General features: G+C 48.1%; 1 protein-coding gene across 1 annotated transcript; it reads right to left on the bottom strand.

Annotated features, from left to right (window-relative positions):
• Window positions 1-8386: 8386 nt before the first annotated feature.
• On the bottom strand, window positions 8387-25287 carry LOC132571624 (oocyte zinc finger protein XlCOF6-like). Its single transcript, XM_060238421.1, has 7 exons — window positions 25194-25287; window positions 21736-21850; window positions 21169-21245; window positions 20813-20939; window positions 19309-19431; window positions 9904-10098; window positions 8387-9753 (listed from the first exon to the last, which is right to left on the bottom strand). Exons 2-7 carry the CDS (start codon window positions 21848-21850, stop codon window positions 8387-8389), a joined length of 2004 nt encoding a protein of 667 aa, XP_060094404.1. The 5' UTR covers window positions 25194-25287.

The following is a 25287-nucleotide window of genomic DNA, read 5'->3' on the forward strand; positions in this document are numbered from 1 at the left end:
GTGAACTCTTCGATTCTAGAAGAGAGATTAGCTGATTTTCAGACCGGGAGATCCCATTACCCATCCTTCTTTTCTTCCCTGAGATCTTTTTTGGATTTTGAACATGGCTAATGCTCTTTCCAGTCCGAGCACTTATAACATTTATTTGTCAGGCAGCTTACAATAACATCTTTATAAATGATTTGGATGAAGAAACTGAGGGAATGCTTATTACATTTGCTGTTGATACTAAAGTGGGAGGGGTTTCAAATACAATAGAAGACAGAAACAGGATACAGGATGACCTTGACAGGCTGGAAAACTGGGCTAAAGCAATACAATGAATTTTAACACGAATAAATGTAAAATTCTGCATTTTTGTAGGAAAAATCCCATGCATAGTTATAGGATGGGGGAGACTGGTCTTAACAGTAGAATGTGCTAAAAGGATCTAGGGGTCTTAGTGGATCATACGCTGAACAGTGTGTCAACAGTGTGATGCGGTGGCTAAAAAGGCAAATGCAATGTTGGGCTGTATTTTTTTTTTTTTTTTACCATTTGGAATGCTTTATTGAGCTAAGAAGTGCGATACAGATATAACAAACGAAAACCATGAGTATGCATCAAATATCAAAACATGACACCATGAAACATTACAGAGTGCAGTTACGAAAGTAATTGACAGGACATCAATATAGCGTGGTATGAGGCATTGGGGATTCTATTATCAGCATAAACTTTATCAATGAAGGGTCGCCATTTTTCTATAAAATTCGAGGAAGCAGTTTGTTGGGAACGATGAGGGCCTAAGTCATAAGTGAGCTTATCCAGTGCAAAATAATCCCACAATTTTAACCACCAAGTTTGTCGTGAGGGGGGAGAGTGTTGTTTCCAAACTAGAGCTATTGCAAATTTAGCAGCCACAAACATGAGCGAGATCAATTCCTCTGCAAATTCGGGGATATTTGAGTTATCTAGAAGATTTAAAAGGGCAAATTCGGGCGTAAATGGAGGAGAGTATGATGTGAGTTCTTGTACTTCTTGATAGATTTGTCTCCAAAAGCTATTTATGATTGGGCAATGCCACCAGGAGTGGAGAAAAGTACCCCTCTGTCCACAGTTCTTGAAACAGAGGGGTGAGATGGAAGACGAGTGCGCTAGCTGCACTGGGGTCCGGTACCATCGTGTGAGGACTTTAAGAGCTTGAAGTTGGACATTCATTGCTTTCGTTTTATATATGGAAGAACCCCAGATGGCTCGCCATTGCTCCTCAGTTAGTTCTATCTGCAAATCTCGAGCCCAGGCACCTTGATAGGAGTGCGGCTTTGCATTAAGGGGGCTGAGTAGCAATTGATATATTTTTGAGATCAGTCCTTTGATCGGGATTGAATCACCGAATAGGATCTTTTCAAAGCCAGCAAGGTGGACGCGCAGAGGGGGACTGAAGGAATGTGTATCTAATAAATGATTAAGTTGAAGGTATTCAAACCAGGGTAGTCGGAGGTCAGAGTCAGCCTCCAGAGTCACTTTATCTTTCAGTACCCCCTTAAGAAGAACATCAGCAAATCGGGTCAGTCCTAGACGTTTCCATTGCATAAACGAGTCTTTACTCAGCGCCGGAGCGAACCAGGGCTGTCTAACAAAAGTGGTTAAGGAGGAGGTCGGGGGAGCTAACTTATTACGGTGTTTACGCCAAACCTGCAGCATGGAGGCCAAAAAAGGGTTCGGAGAAGAAGTAGTTTTGACGCGCTTAGACACACACCAGAGTTCCTCCTGGAAAGAGGGGGCCCTGAGATAAAAATCCTCGATCGACTTCCAGTCCGCCACGTAGGAGGACCTATAATATTTCACCAAATTAGTGAGGATAATAGCATCATGGTAGTTTGAAATATCTGGGACAGCTAATCCACCCAGCGAAATAGGCCGTCTACTTGAGGCAAAATTGAGCCTTGGCTTCCGATGCTGCCACACAAATTCATTTATTTGGGATTGCCATTTATGCAGCAGAGAGGCTGGAACACACAGAGGGACTGCCCGTAAATAGAACACAATCTTAGGTAGAATTAGTAATTAGATAGATGCGCTCCAAAAGGGTGAAAAAATTTTTCCCCGAGTGGGATAGGAGAGAATTGATAGATTTGGAAATTTCTGTCTGGTTAACGGTTGGGAGAGTAGTGAAGTCTAACGGGATGTGAACACCAAGGTGTTTCCAAGATTTTTTAACCCATTTGTATCGGTAGTGCTTGCTGATAAAAGAAATAGAGGTAGAAGATAGAGTAATGGGGTGCAAGAGAGATTTATCAAAGTTTATGGTGAGGCCTGAGGCGATAGCGAAGTCCGAAAGATGAGAGTGAGTTGCTGGAAGTGACGAGGAAGGGTTGGTAAGATACAAGGTTATATCATCTGCGAAGAGACTAACTTTAAAAGCTTCGGTCCCCACGAGAATACCATGGATGCGAGCATCGTTCCTGATTTTGATGGCCAACGGCTCAATTGCAAGAGCGAATAGTAGGGGCGAGAGAGGGCAGCCTTGCCGTGTGCCTCTAGACAGACTGAAAATAGCTGAGTTTAAGTTGTTAATCCGAAGTAGTGCTGAAGGAGAGAGATAGAGGGAGTCAATAAGAGTACGAAATTTGGGACCAAAATTCATTCTTTCTAGTAAGGAGTGCAGGTAGAGAGGTTCGACTGAGTCAAAGGCCTTCTCTATGTCTATAGATAGGATACAGGCATCCTGAACAGCTTTGGTTTTGCAATGATGAATCAAATTCAGTGTTTTTTGGGTGACATCAGTTAAGTCACGACCAGGGATAAAACCCGACTGATCAGAGGCAATATAATTTGCCATAAAACTATTCAGTCGCTTTGTTAAGATGCTAGTAAAAAGTTTGTAGTCGGTGTTTAAAAGAGATATCGGTCGGTAAGACTTGGGGTCTAATTCATCTCTCTCTTTTTTGTGTAAAACAATAATTTTGGCAAGACTCCAAGACTGAGGGACTGAGCCAGAATCGAGAATATAGTTAAAAAGAGATAGTAAGTAGGAAGATAATGTAGAAGTATAAGCTTTATAAAATTCAGAAGTGAAACCATCCAGACCCGGCGATTTGTTTGTGCGCAATGATTTGATGGCTTCAGCAAGTTCCAGCTCATCAATGGGGCGGTCAAGACACTTTCTGTGGGCTTCTAGCAAAGTGGGGAGTGTAGTAACGGATTGAAAAAACTCAGAGATCGCTTCAGGTGGTGGGTTCTTGGATTGGTATAGAGAAGAGTAGAATTGACTAAAAATATCTAAAATAGACTTTGAAGAAGTGCATACAATGCCTTCGCGATTTCTGAGACCCTTCACATTCAGGTTGGTGGCTTGCTGTTTGGCTTTCCACGCTAGAAGCCTATGAAATTTTGGGCCCCGATAACAAAAGGCTTGTTTGGTAAATAGCAGATTACGTTTGATTTTTTGAGTATCCAGGGCCTCTAACCTTTTCCTTTCTTCTTGCAAGTGCTGAAATGTTTTTTTGTTGCAAGTGCGTTTATGTTGGAGTTCAAGATCTTTGATTTTCGCAGTCAAGAGGTTAATAAGATGTTGTTTTTTCTTTTTTTGGGTGGCAGCCAATGCAATAATTTTGCCTCTTAGGAAGGCTTTGCACGCATCCCAGACTGTTTGGGGAGGGATGTCGTCAGAAAGATTGTGGCTAAAAAATTCCTTAATTTCCTGTTCGATTAGGTTGAAAAGTTCTTTATCTAATAATAAATAATTGTCAAGTCTCCAGGAAAAGCTACGGTCATATTGTACAGTTTTCTTAATAGAGAAGGTAACTGGCGCGTGATCAGACCAGAGTTTTGGTTCAATTGAGGCATCTACAAGAGCATTACAAAGAGAATCAGAAATAAAGATATAATCAATGCGCGTGTGAGTTTGATGCTGCGAAGAGAAGTAGGTAAAGTCCCGCTCATTTTGATGGAGAAACCTCCAGGAGTCTGTAAGCCCCATTTCTGACATTATTTTATGCAGGCCTGAGGGGGAAAAGCCTCGTCTGGGTGGGGAGTGGAGAGGTGAATGTTCCGATTTTCTGTCTAGCCGAGTGTCCATAAGGAAATTAAAGTCAGCTCCGATAATTAAAGGGCCTTCCTGAAAAGCTTTTAATTTGTTCATAATCTCCCGGATAAATTCTAGTTGTCCCGAATTAGGCGCATAAATGGCAGCTAGGGTTGTGATTTCGTCATTGAGTCTACCCTTAACAAAAAGAAATCTACCACGTTCATCTATCTCAGAGGCCAAGCAAGAAAATTGAACTGAACGTGAGAGTAAAATGGCAACCCCCCTGGCATGAGAGGAACCAGAGGCTGTGAAAGACACAGGAAAATGGGCAGAGCGGAATAGGGCATTAATGTCATTTCGTAAGTGTGTCTCTTGTAGAAAGATAATGTCTAGAGCACGTTTCTTTAACCCTGTGAGGATGCGTCTAGATTTGATTTTGCTATTAAGCCCTCGACAGTTCAGCGAAAAGATTTTTAGGTCTGGGGCCATTTAGGTCAAAATATATGGATTATAAATTAGGTCTCCCGTCGGGGACAAAGGACGGAGACGATAGACAATTACAATGTAAGATCCATAGCAGGGAAATGCAGTATGAGACCTCATGACTATGAAAAAGGATGGTTTGTATGTGAGTGAATGTAGGACAATGTCCCAATCTATGATTACTGCGGGAATATAATGGGATATTGGAAAGGTACTAATTGCTATAGCAGGGCTAAATAGTAATATTAGTTTAAGCCAACTTGGTGGGCCTTTGAGAAAGAAAAATGACGAGCACAGGCGAAAAAGGGCCACTGATCCAAAAAGCAAGCCCATAAAACATGAAGGCATATACATTTTGTTCCTAGGACAAATGAACTGCATCAGTGTCAAGTCAAACAAACAAGAACTAGAAAAAAGGCAAAGAAACCTGTACAGAACTAATAGGCAATCATGTGGTATCCCTAGTTGAACAGCAGATGGCGTACTAGAGTAGCAACATAAGTGGTAACCAGCATATCTAACACTATAATACAAGTAACAGCAATAAGTGTACCGCATCCCCACCCCCCTCCCCCTTTCTCTGTCCCCTCTGTATATAAATGATGGTCAAAGATAGATTGGAAAGATGTCTGCAGGGGGACAGAACTCCCATCGGATACATTAAATAACAGAACCAGTAACCAGCACATGGGGAAAACCCGTGGGTCCCAGGAAACCACCCGAGACTGGGGACCTTGTACCCTTCCACTACACATTCCCCTCATTCTTGAGAGCTGGAGAGCCAAGCCTCACTCCACCCTCATCCCCCCCACCCTCCCTCAGATGTTAATTAACATATAAGACAAAGCTTTAAAGTAAGATAACATAAGATAATAACGCAGGTTTATGATGAGTTTACTGATTGCAGTGACTGTATAGAGTCCGGAGCCTGGGCTGGTTCATGCGAACGGGCTGAGATTTTACGATCCTTAGGCGGTGACACGAAGGTCCATTTTCGCTTTTGTGACTTACGATCCAGCTCCATCAGAACATCTATGTTGAGCGACTGAAGTAGATACAAACCAGCTTCAGGGTCTTCAATAGTCCAGCTTTTCCCTTGGTGATGTACGACAAGTCTGCCTGAGGGCGACCATCTATAGCGGATGCTTGCTGCAGCCAGCTTTTGAGCAATAGGTTTGAGGAAATGCCTATTCTGCAGGGTTTCTGCTGATAGATCTGGGAAAGCAAGTATTTTCTTATCCTTATAGGGAAGACCATTAAGGTTTCTGGCAGTGTCTAAGATCTTTTTCTTAACTCGTATGTCAGCCAGTTCAATGATGACATCTCGGGAGCTGTGGGAGCGGGAGGAGAAGGTTGAACCCAGTCGATAAGCATGAACAATGTATGGAGCGATGCCGTCCTCCAGCTGAAGGGCTGTAGAAAACCACGATGCTAGGAAGCTGGCCAGGTCTGAGGTTCCTTCCTCGTGTTCTTCAAAGCCTCTCAGCTTAACATGTCGTTCCCGCCCTTTGTTATCTAGTGCCAGAATTTTGTCTGTGGCCCAGCGTTCTTGCCTCTGAAGATGTCGGATTTCCTCTTGATTAGTAAGGCCTGTTTCTAACGCTGAGTTAGCTGTGGCTGTGGCTTCTTGTAAAGTGATTTGTAAGGAGCTGATCTGATCTGTAATTGGCTTGAGTATAGCCACCATGTTGTCTAGCATTTCTGACTGAAATGAGCTCAGGGTATTATGGAATTCTTTCACTGTGAGGAGATCTGGTGAGGGAAGCAGACTAGCAGTGCCATCTGCCATATTTGACGTTTCGTGCGGCCTTGACAGGGAGTGATCAGATTGTGAGCTGGAGTCCAGAAAGGATTTAAGAAGCCGAGCGCTAGCTAAAGATGAGTTATTCTTTTTATGGGACGATTTTCCCATAGTCTGATAAGAAATAGGATATAAAAACCTGCGTCGATGAGGGAGGGTGAGGTGATCGGGTCGGGAGCTAAAGCCTCACGCGTCTGTCGCCATTCACGCCGACGCCACGCCCCCATGTTGGGCTGTATCAACAGAGATAGTGTTCAGATCACGTGATGTGATGGTATTGCTTTACTCTGCTCTGGTAAGACCTCACTTTTTTCAGTTTTGGGCACCACATTTTAAGATGGATATAGACAAGCTGAAACGGGCTAAGAGGAGGGCAACGAAGATGGTGAGGGGTCTGGAGACCAAGTCCTATGAGGAAAGGCTGAAGGAGTTGGGGATGTTTAGCCTGGAGAGGAGGCAGCTGAGAGGTGATATGATCATCTTCAAGTATTTGAAGGGCTGTCATATAGAGGATGGTGTGGAATTGTTTTCTGCGGCCCTAGAAGGACCAGAACCAATGGGTTCAAATTAAATCAAATTAAATCACTCAATGCACAGCAGCCAAGAAGGTCAGAGCGCCTGCTCCGGCTGCAACGCCACTGAGGATGTTCTCCGCAGCTGAGAACGAAACGTCTGGAAGAAAAACTTTCTCCAGTAGAACACAGCACTTGAGCCTGAAAGATTCTACAAACCCTAATGATGATGCCAGCCGTCAAAACCTGAAATCTTTGATAAATCAAGAGTTTCTGGCTCAACATTAGGAAGAACTTCCTGAGCGTTAGAGCGATTCCTCAGTAGAACAGGCTTCCTCGGGAGGTGGTGGGCTCTCCTTCCTCGGAGGTTTTTCAACAGAGGCTAGGTGGCCATCTGACAGCAATGAAGATCCTGTGAATTTGGGGTAGGTATTTGTGGGTTTCCTGCATTGTGAAGGGGGTTGGACTAGATGACCCTGGAGGTCACTTCCAACTCTATGATTCTATGAACAAACATTTCCCGTTGGAACCCAAAGGAAAAGGTTTCTTCTGTAGAGTCAAGCCTTTTAAAGCAGTTGGCACCTCTTCTGGATACACTGAAGTCGAAGCTCTGCTCATGAACCGAGTTCCATCCCAGCAGAAGCTGGGTTCAGGAAGCCGACTCAAGCCTTCCATCCTTCTGAGGTTAGTAAAACGAGTACCCAGCTTGCTGGGGATAAAGTGTAGACAACTGGGGAAGGTAATGGCAAACCACCCCATGAAAAGTCTGTAAAGAAAACATCATGATCTGACATCACCCCAGGCGTTGGTAACAACTTGATGCTTGAACCTTTACTTACATTATAGCCCTTTAAAGCAGCTGGGACCTTTTCAATACTTTTTATGGTCTCTGGTTGTCTTTTAGGTGTGAAATAGGGGGAAAGCTCTTTTTACGGGCTAAGCAGTTACATGGACCCTCCTTGTGTGGGTTTCTTGATGCAACAGAAGACTACCGCTCTGACTGAATCTCTTTCAGAGCTCCCAGCATTAAAATTGTGTCTTCCCTGTGTGGGTTCTCAGTTGCCATCGAAGAATGCTTCTGCAACAGAATCTCTTTCCACAGTCTGAGAATTCAAAAGGTTTCTTCCCTATACGAGCTGATATGTGGTTTTGAAAACTGTCACACTTTCAGAATCTATTTTCAACATTTCCTCCCCATGCGTGGGATCACTGATTCAGCTGAAGAGTGCCACTCTAAATGAATCTTCTCTCACACTCCGAGCACTCAAAAGGTTTCTCCCCTTTGGATTCACCAATGCAGTAGTCTGTTCTTGCTTCTTCTGGGGCCTGTCCCATCGCCTGCTCCCCTTACCCTCATCGGGCTGCATGGGAGAACAGCTGCCACTGCAGTAAAGGAGGCTGATGGGCCAACACATCTTCAGGAAGTTCAGTGTATGTGTTTGTGTGTGGGGGGGAGTGGTCTCATTCATGGGGATGGTGTCCCTCCCTTAGGGCCATTTCCAAGTCCAAGTGTGGCGAGCTGTAGACAGACACTGAGGATTCGAAAGGTTATCCCTTGTGTCTCTTTCCACACTTTGCTCATTCAAAACGTTTCTCCCCTGTGTGGGTTCTCTGGTGCCTTTGAAGACTCCCACTCCAACTGAATCTCTTTCCACACTCTGCGCATTCAAAAGGCTTCTCCCCTGTGTGGGTTCTCTGATGCTTTCGAAGATCATTGCTCATACTAAATCTCTTTCCACATTCCCAGCATTCAAAAGGCTTCTCCCCTGTATGGGTTCTCTGATGCGTTTGAAGATTGCCACTCCGACTGAATCTCTTACCACACTCTGAGCATTCAAAAGGCTTCTCCCCTGTGTGGGTTCTCTGATGCATTTGAAGATCTCTGCTCATACTAAATCTCTTTCCACATTCCCAGCATTCAAAAGGCTTATCCCCTGTGTGGGTTCTCTGATGCGTTTGAAGACTGTCAATCTGACTGAATCTCTTTCCACATTCTGAGCATTCAAAAGGCTTCTCTCCTGTATGGGTTCTCTGATGCTTTTGAAGACTGCCACGCCACATGAATCTCTTTCCACACTCTGAGCATTCAAAAAGCTTCTCCCCTGTGTGGATACTCTGATGCTTTTGAAGTCTGCCACGCCAACTGAATCTCTTTCCACACTCCAAGCATTCAAAAGGCTTCTCCCCTGTGTGGGTTCTCTGATGTCTTTGAAGACTGCCACTCCAACTGAATCTCTTTCCACACTCTGAGCATTCAAAAGGCTTCTCCCCTGTGTGGGTTCTCTGATGTGTTTGAAGATGGCCACTCGTACTGAATCTCTTTCCACACTCGAAGCATTCATAAGACTTCTCCCCTGTGTGAGTTCTCTGATGCTTTTGAAGAACGCCACTGGTACTTAATCTCATTCCACACTCCAAGCATTCAAAAGGCTTCTCCCCTGTGTGGGTCCTCTGATGCATTTGTAGATGGCCACTACAACTGAATCTCTTTCCACACTCTGAACATTCAAAAGGCTTCTCCCCTGTGTGGGTTCTCTGATGGTTTTGAAGATTGCCGCTCGTACGAAATCTCTTTCCACACTCTAAGCATTCAAAAGGCTTCTCCCCTGTGTGGGTTCTCTGATGCTTTTGAAGATCGCTGCTCGTACTAAATCTCTTTCCACACTCTGAGCACTCAAAAGGCTTCTCCCCTGTGTGGGTTCTCTGATGCGTTTGAAGATGGCCACTCCGACTGAATCTCTTTCCACACTCTGAGCACTCAAAAGGCTTCTCCCCTGTATGGGTTCTGTGATGCGTTTGAAGATGGCCACTCCGACTGAATCGCTTTCCGCACTCTGAGCACTCAAAAGGCTTCTCCCCTGTGTGGGTTCTCTGATGCATTTGAAGATTGCCACTCCGACTGAATCTCTTTCCACACTCTGAGCACTCAAAAGGTTTCTCCCCTGTGTGGGCTTTCTGATGCTGTTGAATATTACTGTTGAGACTGAATTTATGTCTTGTCTCTGAGTATTCAGGTGTCCCCTGTCTCTTTATTCTTTGATGCACAAGAAGCTGTGATCTATTTCTGAAATTCTTTCTGCACTGAATGGATTTGCTTGCTTTCATTTTTCCATGCTTCGGAGAGTGTATATTCCACTGTCTTCCATCACACTTCTCAACCATACAGCCACCTCTCTTTTTCTTCACTCTGATATGATTGCTGACATATTCTTTCAAGTGTACATTTTCAACTCTATCTGGCATTTCCTGAAGAAGTTTCTCACCCTCCACATTCCTCTGATCATCCTCTGCTGGAATAAAGAGAGATTAACTGTTAGCACTTGGGAAGGCTGGTAAGATCCAAAGGCATCTATGGGACTGCAGGAGGAAAGGACTGATGGCCCTTTGGCTTCATCCAGCTGGACTGATCTTAGGCACCCCTCCACCTTCCCCCAAGAATATCTACTATTTAAGGATACCTCCCCCACCCATGAAGAACTTCAGCTGAACTCTTGCCCAGAAGGAGCTTCTGAGCCTCCAGATTAAGGCCTCCCTCCCTCCTTACCCACCAGCCTCTATGATTGTACCAGACCAATGTTGCTCAGAAGGGAATCAGGAATCTCCTATGGTTACTTCTGGCCTGTTCTCTTGACATAAGAGTGAGGGTCACTCACTCTGAACCAACTCACTTGGAGAGGAAATATGCTCTTGGGAGCCTCTAGAGCAGGGTTTGCCAAACTTTTCCCTGCTGTGGCCCGGTTATTTTTACATTTCTCCTTTGTGGCCCACTAAAATTTGGGGGTGGAGGCTTTGAGGGTGAAGGTGGGAGATTGGAAATTATGCACAAACAAGCCTAAAACTATTGCAATGTTTTATTTAGGAAAAGCAGGTGAATAGTGGTATTCTGCAAAGCAATTTTTAAAATAAATCAAGAGAAAGCACAATGATCAAAGAGCAGAAAACTAAAAATATAAAATGCTCTCAGTCTGGGAAAAAATGAAATGGCGGAGGGGGGAAGGAGAGAGGGGGGGGAGAGAGAAAGAAAGAAAGAAAGAAAGAAAGAAAGAAAGAAAGAAAGAAAGAAAGAAAGAAAGAAAGAAAGAAAGAAAGAAAGAAAGAAAGAAAGAAAGAAAGAAAGAAAGAAAGAAAGAAAGAAAGAAAGAAAGAAAGAAAGAAAGAAAGAAAGAGAAAAAGAGAGAAAAAGAGAAAGAGAGAAAAAGAAAGAAAGAGAGGAAAACATGAAATGGCAGGGCATTTCAAGCTTCTTCCACCCCACCCCACTCTGCTCAGATTAGCGACGGGAAGGGAGGGAGGGAAATAGACTCACTGACAGAGAGAGAGAAAGGGGAGTGGGAAATAGGGAAAAAGAAAGACTCACGGAAAGAAAGAAAGAAAGAAAGAAAGAAAGAAAGAAAGAAAGAAAGAAAGAAAGAAAGAAAGAAAGAAAGAAAGAAAGAAAGAAAGAGGGAGGGAGGGAGGGGAGAGAGTTGGAAGCAGAGGAAAAAAAGACAGAGAAAGGAAATAGGAAGGAAGGAAAAGGGAGGGAAGGAGTGAAAGAAAGAAGGGACAAAAGGAAGGAGAGAAAAAGTAAAAGAAAAATGGAAAGAAACGGGATGGGAGCAACTCACTTTTTAAACTGCTGACTCTAGCAGCACAAGCAGGCATGGGTCCCTTACCTCAGCTGGCCAAGGGAAGTCAGGCCTAGTTCCCCCCAGTCTCCTCCTCCTCCCTCTCTTCCCCCTCCCAGGTCAGTTTCAGGCTGGTTAAGGCACCCCTCCCCACCGGTCGGCATGGAAAACAGCGCTGAGCTCTAACTCAGCGCGGCAGCAGGCCAGCAGCAAGTTCAACGTACGTCTGAAAGGGCCACCACTGCTGCTCCGGTGGCCCTACGACTGGTGGCCCCACGACCTGGCACTGAGGCCTGCGTGGCCCAGTGCCGGGTCCCGACCCTGCTGTTGGGAAACGCTGCTCTAGAAGAACCCTGCTATCTGTCTTCAAATGCAAGGCCGTTCTCTTTCTCCGCCAGTTTCTCTTATACTTTTGGCTTCTTTTGCAGAGAGAGAAAGCCATCAGTTTTACATGGGGAAGGAAAGAAATTAAAGACTAAAAATTCTTCTGGAAGTCAGCACCACAGTCCAGATCAAAGGCTGGAATCTGAACCAGTATAGGCAGAATGGCATAGAATCCTAGTTCCCCCAAGGGTTACAGGTATTATGAAGTGGTCTGGTGTGATTTGTGGGTGTTCATAATTTGAGCCTCCCTGCAGTTAACACCATCATTTATTTCAAGGTCATTGGTTAATCGTGAGAACCTTTATCCTTTTCTGCAAATAGGAGGGTGAGGGGATGAGGATGCTCAGGGGTGAACTGATGCCCCCATGGCTCCCTAGGCAGACTCACTACCTGGCGTCCTCCTCCACAGCGCCCCCCCCCCGTGGGTCCGTTCCCCCTCCCCGCCGAGACTTCTCTTCCCTCCCTTCCCCACCCCATGTCGATTTCAATGCCGGAAATGGCTCTAGCGCCACGTTCCAGCTATCTAAAGCCCTCCCTCCGCCAATCACTTGATCAGCAGCTAAAACCGCACCACGGGGGCCGCACTCCCAATCTGTCAGGACCAGCGTCCTGAAAGGGCGGCCCCGCTGCCGCTGACTCCTCCCCTCCCCACTTCCTGAATGGGAGAGGCATTGAAATTGACATGGGGTGGGGAAGGAAGGGCGGGGCAATGTAGGCCTTTGCCTTGGGGGAGGGGGGGAGGCCGAATCTGCTGCCCGCGCCTTGCTGGCGCCCGAGGCAACCGCCTAGTTTGCCTAATGGGGGAGCCGCCCTGGGGATGCTGCTGACAGTCTGGAAAATTCCATCCAGCAGGACCTTTGATTGGAGCATTCATACCCCCTGATCCTAGAGAGGCAGAAAGTATAATATGGGCATGGATGAGAGGGAAGCCAGGCTAACTTTATGCTCCCGGGATGCTAGTACACCTGGATGTTTCCTTGCTGCATCATGATGAATACGTCTCTCTGGAGTACATTAGGCTCCAGTTGCAATACTGATTGAGGTGCTTCCTATCTTAGAATAGTTAGCTTTTTGTTTGTTTTACTGTTGCTGAGCTGCAGAAACTGTGCTGTTTTGTGATGTCTTCTTTTTAAATCCTTAATTATTTTTAAAAGGGGTCTGTTTTACTTGTGTGAAGTTTCAGTTTATTTCAGTTTATATCCCGCCCTTCCCACCGAAGCGGCTCAGGGCGACTCACAACATATAAAATCTAACATAGAGTTTGGTTTTAAAAATACATCAATTTGCAACAATTTAAAACAATAAAATAGTAAAACATCTCTCTCGGCTTGGCTTCGCAAACGAAGATTTAAGAAGGGTGCAATAGTCCACGTCTGCTGCAGGCTCGCTGGTGGCTGACAAGACCAATGCGGGACAGGCAGGTCCGGCCACAGTGGCTGCAGGGAAAAGTCTGATTTAGGGTTGGTGCTGTAGCAGTGCGATTCTTCCTCAATCTCCTTTTGTCCTCAAGATCAGCTATGCGTGCGTTCTCAATGGAAGAGACAGCCTGGTGGATGGTGTGCCTCCATGCTTTGCGATCTGAGGCTAGGTCAGACCACTGGTGATGGTTGATGCGACAGGTGCCAAGGGATTTCTTCAAGGAGTCCTTGTACCTCTTCTTTGGTGCCCCTCTATTTCGATGGCCGGTGGAAAGTTCGCCATACAGGGCAATCTTGGGAAGGCGGTGGTTTTCCATCCTAGAAATCTGCCCTGCCCAGCGCAGCTGCGTCTTCAGCAGCAGTGCCTCGATGCTGGTAACCTCCGCCCGCTTGAGGACTTCAGTGTTGGTCACAAAGTCACTCCAGTGGATGTTGAGGATGGTGCGAAGGCAGCGCTGATGAAAACGCTCGAGGAGTCGCAGGTGATGACGGTATAAAACCCACGATTCGGAGCCGTAGATGAGGGTTGTCATCACAACCGCTTTGTAAACATTGATCTTTGTGCCTTTTTTCAGATGCTTGTTGCTCCACACTTTTTTGTGCAGTCGGCCAAATGCACGGTTTGCCTTTGCCAGCCTGTTGTCAATCTCCTTGTCGATCTTGGCATCTGAGGAGATGATGCACCCCAGGTAGCTGAACTGCTGGACTGTCTTCAGAACTGATTCACCCACAGTGATGCAGGGAGGGTGATAATCTTCCTGGGGTGCAGGCTGGTGGAGAACTTCTGTCTTCTTCAGACTAACTTCTAGGCCGAATAGCTTGGCAGCCTCTGCAAAGCAGGACGTCATATGCTGCAGAGCTGATACCGAGTGGGAGACGAGTGCAGCATCATCAGCAAACAGTAGCTCTCGGATGAGTTTTTCCATTGTCTTGGAGTGGGCCTTTAGTCACCTCAGGTTGAACAGGCTGCCATCGGTGCGATAGCGGATGTAGACACCATCGTCATCATCTAGATCTACTGCGGCTCTTTGAAGCATCATGCTAAAGAAGATCGTAAAGAGAGTTGGCGCGAGAACGCAGCCTTGCTTTACACCTGTGCCTATTGGGAAGGGCTCCGAGAGGTCGTTGCAGTGTCTGACTTGGCCTCGCTGGTCTTCATGTAGCTGGATGATCATGATGAGGAACCTTGGGGGACATCCTAAACGTTCCAAGATTTGCCACAGGCCTTTCCTGCTAATGGTATCGAAAGCTTTGGTAAGGTCGACAAAAGTCACCTATAGACCCTTGTTCTGTTCCCTGCATTTCTCCTGGAGCTGCCTGAGAACAAATACCATGTCGGTGGTGCTCCTGTTAGCTCTGAAGCCGCACTGGCTCTCTGGGAGGAGTTCTTCTGCAATGGTGGGCACCAGTCTGTTCAGGAGAATTCTGGCAAGGATTTTGCCTGCGATGGAGAGCAGGGTTATCCCCCGGTAGTTGGAGCAGTCTGACTTTTCCCCTTTGTTTTTGTATAGGGTGATGATGATTGCATCGCGAAAGTCCTGTGGTAATTTGCCTTGTTCCCAGCAGGTGACAAGTACTTTGTGAAGTGAGCTATGTAGCACTGTGCCCCCATGCTTCCAGATCTCTGGTGGAATTCCATCAACTCCTGCTGCCTTGCCACTTTTCAGTTGCTTGATGGCTTTAACAGTCTCTTCTAGGGTGGGGATCTCATCCAACTCTGTTTTCACTGGTTGAAGTGGGGTGAGGTGGATTGCTGAATCTCGAACTACTCGGTTGGCACTGAAGAGAACCTGAAAATACTCCGACCACCGGTTCAGTATGGATGCCTTCTCTGTGAGAAGCACTTGGCCGTCTGCACTACACAAGGGACTCTGAGCCTGATATGATGGGCCATATACTGCCTTCAGGGCTTCGTAGAACCCTCTTAAATCACCAGTGTCTGCACACAGCTGGGTTCTCTCTCTTGGTCCACCACTCGTTCTGAATGTCTCAAAGCTTGCGCTGGAGGTTGCTACATGCAGCGCGAAAGGTTGCTTTTTTCCCAGGACAGGAGGGCTGAGCAAGATGTGCTTGGTAGGCAGATCTCTTTTTTGCCAGTAAATCTTGGATCTCTTGATTGTTCTCATCAAACCAGTCCTTGTTCTTCCTTGTGGAGAACCCGAGGACTTCTTCAGAGATCTGCAGGACAGTAGTTTTTAGGTGTTCCCAGAGTGCTTCTGGAGAAGGGTCTGTGGGGCAACTGGGGTCCTCAATTCTTGACTCGAGTTTTGCCTGGAAGGCAGCTTTAACTTCGGCTGACTGGAGACTGCCAACCTGAAACTTCCTCCGAGGGATACCTCCTCTCCTGGGTGTGGGTTTAAAGTGAAGACGGAGATTGCAGCATACAAGACGATGATCCGTATGACATTCTGCACTGGGCATCTCGAAGGTCTCTCTGGTGCACCAGAATGTAGTCGATAAGGTGCCAGTGCTTGGACCGTGGGTGCATCCAGGTTGTCTTCAGACTGTTCTTCTGCTGGAAGATAGTGTTGGTGATGGTAAGCTGGTGCTGCATGCAGAATTCTAGCAGGAGGCGCCCGTTGTCATTGCAGTTGCCAATGCCGTGTTTGCCAAGTACTCCTTTCCAGGCTTCCGAGCCTTTACCTACTCTGGCATTGAAATCGCCAAGGATGATCACCTTGTCCTCTGTAAGGGGCTTCCGTACGAGGTTGCGTAGATCAGCATAGAACTTGATCTTTTCTGCAGGATCTGCTTGAAGGGTTGGGGCATACACACTGAAGAGTGTTGCATGCTGCTTGTTTTGAAGTGGGAGGCGCATGGACATGATGCGATCTGAGTGACCTGTTGGCAGGTTTTCGAGTTTGGAGGCAATGGAGTTCCTGACCATGAAGCCAACGCCAGAAAGGCGGCTCTCAGCCTTTGACTTACCCGACCAGTAGAGGGTATAGCCAGCACCGTGTTCTTGAAGACTACCTTCCTCAGGGAAACGGACCTCACTGAGAGCTGCTATGTCGATATTCAACCTGAGAAGTTCGTGGGCAACTAGAGCAGAGCGTCGTTCAGGGCGACCACTGTCTACTGTGTCAAGCATGGTTCTGATGTTCCAACACGCAAGCTTTAGTCTTTGCACACTTTGTGAGGCAGGTGCATGCCTTTTCTTTGTTGTTATTTTTTGACCGCAAGTAAGGATGCCCGTTGACCGCGGCTAGCCAACTGGGGGGGAGGAGACGAGCTTTGTTTAGGCCACCTTTTCTAGGCCCCTCTCCGTGTGGAGCAAGCAGTGCTGTCCCTAGATAAGGCTGCTTGGTCGTTCAGGGTGCTGCCGAAAAATGCTTTCGTCTCCGGGTTAGCATCAGGCGACCAATACCCTGAACCGCCTACATGCAGGATCGGGACTGCGGCTTCCAGTGGCACCTTCCACCTGCCGTTTCGCCCCTTGCCCATCGCTGCAGGACTTCATGCGTTGTGGGTTGTGTATGTGGATATGCCCTTCAGGCCTGCGCAGAGGAATTTTTTAGGTGAAGCGCAGTGTGCGCGGTACTGGCTCCACCCTTTCACCTGGGGGTCATCTGCCATGGCCCAGTAAGCCGGGACGCCGGCAGCGAGTCCTCCAGGTGGTAGGTGTTACATTAATGAGCTCTATCTGCCCGGGTTTGATGTTAGAGTTTTCCTTCTCTTAGGCTGGCGAGGTTGGTGGGCCCAGCCTGCCCATCCGGTTATACCGCCGGACAATTCGGTCGCACCATGACGTAGGAAACTCTGTGAAAAACGGGGGGGACCAGCGAGAAGGTGTTGCTACGGATGCAGTAATGCAGGAGAGGCCATTGCAGTGACCATCTGCCAGGCATAGCCAGACAGTGACCACGCGGCGTTCACTACACCGGGAGAGGAGAGGCTATGTATTGCGCATACACTTTCCCTGGGGGGGTAGGATACCCAGAGGGAGCCCACCCCCCACCCCGCCCCTCCAACATACATACAGAACAAATGATCTGTCAAAGTGCTACACTACAACCTTCCATAAAGTTTCCAATGTCAGTTAGTTATAGGCCAGCCGGAAGAGGGCTGTCTTACAGGCCCTGCGGAACTGCCCAAGGTCCCGCAGGGCCCTCACCTCTTCCGGCAGCTGGTTCCACCAGCAGGGAGCCGTTACCGAAAAGGCCCTGTCCCTGGTGGATTTCCGACGGGCCTCCTTTGGCCCGGGGATTAAAAGCAGATTTTGAGAGCTCGATCTCAGTACTCTCTGGGGAACATGTGGGGAGAGACGGTCCCTAAGGTAGGCAGGTCCTAGGCCATATAGGGCTTTAAAGGTAATAACCAGCACCTTGTACCGGACTCGGTATATTATTGGCAGGCAGTGCAGATCCCGCAGCCCCGGCCGAATGTGCTCCCATCTTGGGAGCCCTAATAACAGCCGGGCAGCGGCATTCTGCACTAACTGCAACTTCTGGGTTCGGCACAGGAGCAGCCCCATGTAGAGGGCATTACAGTAGTCCAACCTCGAGGTGACCGTGGCATGAATCACCGTTGCTGGATCGTTGTGCTCCAGGAAAGGGGCCAGCTGCCTCGCCCGCCTAAGATGAAAAAATGCGGACTTGGCAGTGGCTGCTATCTGAGCCTCCATTGTTAGGGAAGGCTCCAATAGTACCCCAGACTCTTGACCTTTTGCGCCGCTGTCAGTGGCGCACCGTCAAAGACTGGCAGAGGGATTTCCCCTCCTGGGCCACGACGACCCAAGCAAAGGACCTCTGTCTTCACCGGATTCAGCTTCAATCCACTCAGCCTGAGCCACCTAGCCACGGCCTGTAACGCCCGGTCCAAATTTTCTGGGGCACAGGCAGTTCGGCTGTCCATAAGTAGATAGAGCTGGGTGTCATCAGCGTACCGATGACAAGCCGATCCATACCTTCGGGCAATCTGGGCAAGGGGGCGCATGTAGATGTTAAACAACATCGGGAAAAGCACGGCCTCTTGAGGCACTCCGCAATCAAGCGCGTGTCTCCGGGACAGTTCACCCCCAATCGCCACCCTTTGTCCCCGACCATCAAGGAAAGAGGAAAGCCATTGTGAACCAAGTGAATTGGGTGTTGCTCAAGTACGAAGAGCAGTGACCCAGGGGGAGCCAGGCTTTGGTTCTTGACAGGATCATTTCCAGATCACAGGCAGAGCAAATGCAATTCTATCCAGAGGCCACTGTGTGACACAGATAAGATAAGATATTGGATTTATATCCCGCCCTCCACTCCAAATAGTCTCAGAGCGGCTCACAATCTCCTTTCCCTTCCTCCCCCACAACAGACACCCTGTGAGGTGGGTGGGGCTGAGAGAGCTCTCACAGCAGCTGCCCTTTCAAGGACAGAGGCTCAGAGCGGCCTACAATCTCCTTTCCCTTCCTCCCCCACAACAGACACCCTGTGAGGTGGGTGGGGCTGAGAGAGCTCTCACAGCAGCTGCCCTTTCAAGGACAGAGTCTCAGAGCGGCTCACAATCTCCTTTCCCTTCCTCCTCCACAACAGACACCCTGTGAGGTGGGTGGGGCTGGAGAGGGCTCTCACAGCAGCTGCCCTTTCAAGGACAATTTCTGCCAGACACAAGGCCATTCCAGCAGGTGCAAGTGGAGGAATGGGGAATCAAACTCAGTTCTCCTAGATAAGAGTCCGCACACTTAACCACTACACAAAACTGGCTCTCCAGTAGTGGTTAACTGTTGGAATGGAGTGTTGGACTGGATGGGACATTGGCCTGATCCAACATGGCTTCTCTTATGTTCTCATATTCTTATCCAAAGGCATCTATGTGACTGCTGAAGGTAAGGACTGATGGGCCTTTGGCTTCATCCAGCTGGACTGATCTTAGCCACCCCTCCACCTTCCCCCAAGATTATCTAGTATTTAAGGACACCTCCCCCACCCGTGAAGAACTTCAGCTGAACTCTTGTCCCGAAGGAGCTTCTGAGCCTCCAGATTAAGGCCTCCCTCCCTCCTTACCCACCGGCCTGTAGGATTCCCAAACTAAATGTAGTACAGAAGGAAATCAGGAATCCTTATTTCTGGTGTGTTCCCTTGACATAATAACAGTGAAGGTCACTCACTCTGAACCAGCACGTTTGGGAAGGAAATATGCTCTTGGGATCCTCTAGAAGAACTCTGGAACCTTTCTTCGAATGCAAGGCCGTTCTCTTTCTCCACCATAGTTTCTCTTAGACTTCTGGCTTCTTTTGCAGAGATGGAGGGAGACAGAGAGAAAGTGATCGTTCTTAACACGGAGAAGGAAAGAAATAAGTAACTAAAAATTCGTTTTTGAAGGTCAGCACCACAGTCTAAACCAAAGCCCAGAATCTGAACCAATATATGTGGAATGTCTCTGTGAGGCAAAGAATCCTCGTTCTCCGAAGGGGTACAGAGATTATTAAGTGGTCTCGTGTGACTTGTGAGTGTTCATAATTTCAGTCTGCCTGCAGCTAACATCATTAATTTTTTTAAGGCCAGATCCCAGAATGTGGTCTTTGGTTAATTGTGAGAATTTGTATCCAGTTCTGCAAGCAGGAGGGGGAGGGGATGAGGATGCTGCTGACATCCTCCAGAAAGTTCCATCCGGCAGGATCCTTAATTGGATCCTTAGTGCCAGTTGACCCTAAAGAGGCAGAAACTATAATATGGGAATAGAGGAGAGGGAAGCCGGGCTAACTGTATGCTCGTGACAGGCTAGTACACCTTGAGATTTTCTTGATGCGTCATGATGAATAGTTCTCCCTAGAGTAACTTAGGCTACAGTTGGAATTCTTATGCTGCAACAAGAGGTGCCATCTAAGTACTTCATATTTTAGTTAGAACTGCTAGCTCTTCTTCCGTTTCTGTTGCTGAGCTGCAGAATCTGTGTTGCTTAGTGATCTCTGCTATTAAACCCGTCATAAACCTTAATAAATATTTTTAAAGGGGTCTACTTTGCTTGTGTGAACCCAGTGAATTGGTGTGACTCTAGGATTGTAACAGAGGCTAGACCCCAATGCTGATTCTGTGAACTTAGGCGTATTGTGAGATGAAGGGCAGGAGGGGTTGCATCAGTGCTTAGTTCTCATGGCGCCTTCTTACATGCCCAGGGAAATGCGATTGCCACTTTGGGGTCAGAAAAGAACTTCCTCCAGGCCAGTTTAGCCAAGGTTGCTGGAGGGGTTTTTGCCATCTCCCGGCCATGCAGCAGTTGTGAATTTCCTGCATTTTGCAGGGGGGTGGTTAGATGACCCTGGAGGTCAGTTCCAATTCTATGATTCCATGAAGATGTGAAGTTTCCTTATACTGGATCAGACCCTTGGTCCCTTGGAGTCGGTATTATCTACTCAGTCCAGCATCGGCTCTCCAGGGTCTCAGGCAGAGTCTTTCCCATCACCTCCTACCTGATCCTTTTCTCTGGAGATGCTGCCAGGGTTTGAACTTGGGACCTTCTGCATGCCAAGCAGATGCTCTTCCACTGAGCCACAGCCCCTCCCCAAGCAGCGGGACAGGCCTCAAAATGGTGTATTGCTATTCAGTATTTGGATTCATTTCTCCTCACAATGGCAGCAATTCGGACCCTTGGCACCTAGGAAAGATCCTTACCCAGAAAGGCCACATTCTCATAGTTCTCCAGCATGACTTCCCTGTACAGAGCTCTTTGTCCTGGATCCAGCAGGGCCCATTCTGCGTCAGTGAAAGAGACAGACACCTCCTCAAAGGAAAAGGGACCCTGGAAGAAAGAGAAGATTCCCTCCTCTTCAGAGATCATGCCAGGCACAGATCTTACACTGGAAGGGAGTAGTCTGGGATTGGATGGAAAGTAAGGCTTGGAATGGGTAAAGGGAACAGCATTCAGAGTATCTCCCGCATGCACCCCTTGTAGAAACTGCAAGAGGAAAAGCTCCCCTGAAAAAAGAGGAGTGAGCCAAGCTGCGCCCCACCCTTCTCATCTCTCTTACCTGGACTGGAGGGGGAGCAGCCGTTTCCACACCTCTGAACAGACGATGGCTCAACAGCATCTCTTCGCTGCCTTTTCCTGAGACAAGACAGGAAGGAAGGATTGCTTGTTTCTTCCCTGCTTCACAAACTTCCTTTCCAGGGGAGTGAAACACTGCCCTATGTACACTCAACACATTTTAAAACATTTTTCTATAAATTCGGGGGGAGGCAGAAGAGAAGCACCAGGGACCTATGAGCCTCAGGGATCATAAATTCTGCCAACATATTCTGGACTTCTGTGAGACTTATGTTTTCTGCGTTGGGAGGGAAAGGGGATGGCAGAAATGCTATAGCATGAAACATCACATTGGACCAGACATGAATCGAGCAGCTCTGGAGACTTGCGAGTCCTATGAATGAGTTTTTAGATCATCTCTGAAAATGCTAACTTCACAAGCCAGCTAACTTCACTTCAACATGGCATCATATCTGTCCCAGACCCCACCCCAGTCTGTCCCTAACCTGAACTCACTACCCATCACATTCACGGGCTGCTTTAACTGCTTCCATGCACAATGAGTTCTTACCACAGGACAGGACATCTTGGGCACGCTCCACCACCTGTGCCCTCTGCCCTTGCTCCAAGGAAGCTCCTCCCGCCTCAGGGACTGCAGCTTCCATCTTCACAGATGGTTCCCACATCTGAAACAATAGCAAGGGGGAGAGATAAGATAGAATGATCCTAACCCACTCCCAGACTCTGCACCCAACTGTCAGCAGACCTGGTGAGTTAACCGGAGGAATGAGAAATTCCCTAGGAGAAGAGGCTGCTGAAAGAGTCTGATAAATCTCCCGCATGGATATTTAACACTTTGGTAATGATATGGCACGGAAACTTTAGGGTAAGGCCAAATATTATTGCTTGAATTGGTCATATCTGGAGGGAATCCTCTCCACACCTGTTCTGCCTGCCTCTTCTCCTCTGCCTGGCTCAGGAGGAAACCTTCGGCCAGGGCCACCGCCTGGAAACTGGTCTCCGGCCCACATCCTCTGACCCAGCCCTGCATTTCCTGGGGCAGGAGAGTCAGGAACTGCTCCAGGATCACCAGGTCCAGGATCTGCTTCTTGGTGTGCCTCTCCGGTTTTCGGCCATGGGTTGTAAAATCTATGCAGCTGCCTGCAAACTTCTTGGGGCCCATCAGCCTCATGGTAGCAGAACTACTGGAAACACTGACAACATACTTCTGAGGTCATGGTGTCCACAGCTCTTTCCCACTTCCAGGTTGGATGGGATGAGGGCCTTTCCTTAAGTCTTTTGCCCATTCCAGATCCTTCTGGGTCTCTTCCATCTCCTTCCCCTTCTCTTAGGTCAGGGGTGGCCAATGGTAGCTCTCCAGGTGTTTTTTTGACTACAACTCCCATCAGCCCCAAGCATTTGTAGCTGGGATTTTTGGCCCCAATCCGCATTACTTTGCACTTGGCCACAAGTGCAAAAAACGTCTGGAGAGCCACTGTTCCCCATTCCCATCTAGTGAATGAACATTTTTGGTTTGCCACAGGAAACCTCAATCCCCCCCAAAAAAAACCCTGTGTTTTCTAAATTCATACAGGAGCCCAGAGGCTGCAGAGTTCTGTGATGGGAAATTTGGCCATAGGTGGCTTTATAAGGACATCAGCCTGATTCATGGAGGAAGTAAAAATGAAGGGAATCAGAACATCCTCTGTGTGGGTGCATTAAGTGCCTCAAGCCCCCCACCTGGAATTTCCCAGTGGAGGCAATAACCCCCCTCTAGGTGCCAGGTATCTCCATGAAGCTAGTTAGGCTTAAACTTTGTGGTCTCCTTCTCTCTGCTCCAAAAGAGGCTGCCTGCCACTCTGAATTTGGGACATTTGCTTGTCACACAGGAGCACCCCTTCACTGCCCTGCCTTATGTTTTCCTTTGGGATTGGTAGAAGTTCTGCCTTCAGCCCATGCTTTCAAATTGCAGACCATCAAAAGAGACAATATATTGGAAGCTGTTTCCGTACCTTGGGAGCTGCAGCTTTAGAGAACAAGAAATGGAGGGGGGGGGGAGATTTCTGCCTTCAGCTGTGTGTGTCAGGATAGGGGGGAAGAGTCCTGTGTCTCCAGTGCTGAAAGTTAAGGTGATTTTGGTATCCTGAGACTTGCAGCTTTAAAGGTAGAGGTGCAAGCATCGAGTCATTACCGATCCCTGGGGTGACGTCCAATGTTCCCTCTAAGCTGCAGAGTCTTGTGAGCAAAAATTATACTTTGTGAGCTACTGGTATTGTGAGCTACTGGCATTAAAGTTACTGGCATTAAAGCTACTGGTATTGTGAGCTACTGCATAAATTATTGTGCTCTGGGGCCATTTTTCCTGCGCTAAGACAAAAATATGTGAGCTGAAGGACAAAAATCTGTGAGCGAGCTCACGCTAACTCAGCTTAGAGGGAACACCGGAGACGTCACATCTTGACATTTTCTTGGCAGACTTTTTTACAAGGTGATTTGCCTTTGCCTTCCCCAGTCATCTACACCGGGGTGGCCAACGGTAGCTCTCCAGATGTTTTTTGCCTACAACTCCCATCAGCCCCAGCCAGCGTGGCCAATGACTGGGGCTGATGGGAGTTGTAGGCAAAAAAACATCTGGAGAGCTACCGTCAGTCACCCCTGATCTACACTTTATCCCCAGCAAGCTGGGTACTCATTTTACTGACCTTGGAAGGATGGAAGGCTGAGTCAACCTCTAGCTGACTACCAGAACCCAGCTTCCGCCGGGATCAAACTCAGGTCATGAGCAGAGCTTGGGTTCCTAGTGAGTCCAGAAGGCAAAACTACTGCCTAGCACAGTTGCCAACCTCCAGGTGGGGCCTGAAGTTCTCCCAGAATTGAAATCAACCTCCATCGGGCAGAGATCAGCTCCCTGGGAGAAAATGGCTGCACGGGAGGGAGAACTCTGAGGCCTTCTTCCCATCTCACATCCACTCCCTAATGTCCAGGAATTTGCCATTCAGGAGTTGACAGCCATGGCTCAGCCTGATCCCTGCCCGCCTCCCTAGAAGCTTCTCCCTTCCACCTCCTCCATCACTTACTTTTAAGCAAATCTCCCGGGGATCCGGCTGCAAGGTTTCCCCCTCCATTTTCTACACCCCTCCCTGCTCTCTTTCCCCATGGAGAAGCAAACCCCTTTCCACGTGTAGGGGAACCCGCAAAGAGGGAAACAGCCCCAATCTTTTCCACCCCTCACCGCCCCCCACTCCTAGCTTGACTTCCTGGTGCAAACCCTTTCATTGCTGCAGAGGAGTGCCAAATGTGTCCTCCTGTTCTCTCCTGGAGGAGCCAGAATGTCATCTTATTGCTGCTCAATGGGGCTCCTCGGGAGCAACTTTGCACGGGGCTATATGCCCAGAGCATCCAGGAAAAGGACGCTGAATCTGCATCCCTCCAGCTCGTTAAGAACTCGGTTGGGGGACGGTGGAGGGAGGGAGGGAGGAGGCGGCTTTATAGACTAGCTCTTCAATAGAAGAGGAAGCTCTTTTTTTTCCTGTTGCTCCCTAGATCTCAAGTGCAGCCAGAAAGTGCCCCCTGGGAGTTTTGACAATATTTCTGGGAGGGAAAGGACAGAGCCCGCCTCCACCACCCCCTTCAAGGGCTTGCTGGGGATAAGCGCTGGGTTAGCAGCCCCAGAGACAGAAGGAAAAAGAGGAACAGTCTCTGCCTCAGGCTGCACAGGAAGCTTTTCCTCCCTGCCGAGCTGCATCACTACAGAGCATTGGTCGGTGAGGGCAGCCAGGCTGAAGGGAAGCTCGGAAGCCTCTGTCATGTCTCTGCAGCTCAGAAAGGACTAAAGCTAGGACTAAAGTTTGCTAGAGAGGCTGAGCAAGAAGTGGGAGGGAGGGCTCTGTGCCGGTTTTCCCTTCCCAGGTCCCCTCCCCCCTGCAGAAATTCCCCACCAACTTAGCACAGCCCTGGTCTGCCATGCATGATCCCCCCTTCCTCCGACAATCTTAAAGCTTATCTCCCTGCCCCCTTCACACGGCTTACTTGTAAGTAAACTTCCCCAGGCTCCAGCTGCGCTGCTGTTCTCCGCTTCAGCTTCTCTGCAGCCTTTCCCCCTCTCTTTCCCAGTCCGGAAGCA

This window comes from Heteronotia binoei, chromosome 5 (assembly GCF_032191835.1).
Source record: "Heteronotia binoei isolate CCM8104 ecotype False Entrance Well chromosome 5, APGP_CSIRO_Hbin_v1, whole genome shotgun sequence".
Taxonomy (NCBI): domain Eukaryota; kingdom Metazoa; phylum Chordata; class Lepidosauria; order Squamata; family Gekkonidae; genus Heteronotia; species Heteronotia binoei.

Excerpts from the sequence above, each read along its gene's own strand:
- LOC132571624 (XM_060238421.1), bottom strand. The coding sequence starts at position 21,850 with ATGTGGGAACCATCTGTGAAGATGGAAGCTGCAGTCCCTGAGGCGGGA. Across the intron at positions 20,940-21,168 it reads CTGCTCCCCCTCCAGTCCAG|GGTCCCTTTTCCTTTGAGGA; the intron begins GTAAGAGAGATG and ends TCTTTCTTCCAG. Across the intron at positions 19,432-20,812 it reads TGAGAATGTGGCCTTTCTGG|AAGCCAGAAGTCTAAGAGAA; the intron begins GTAAGGATCTTT and ends TCTCTGCAAAAG.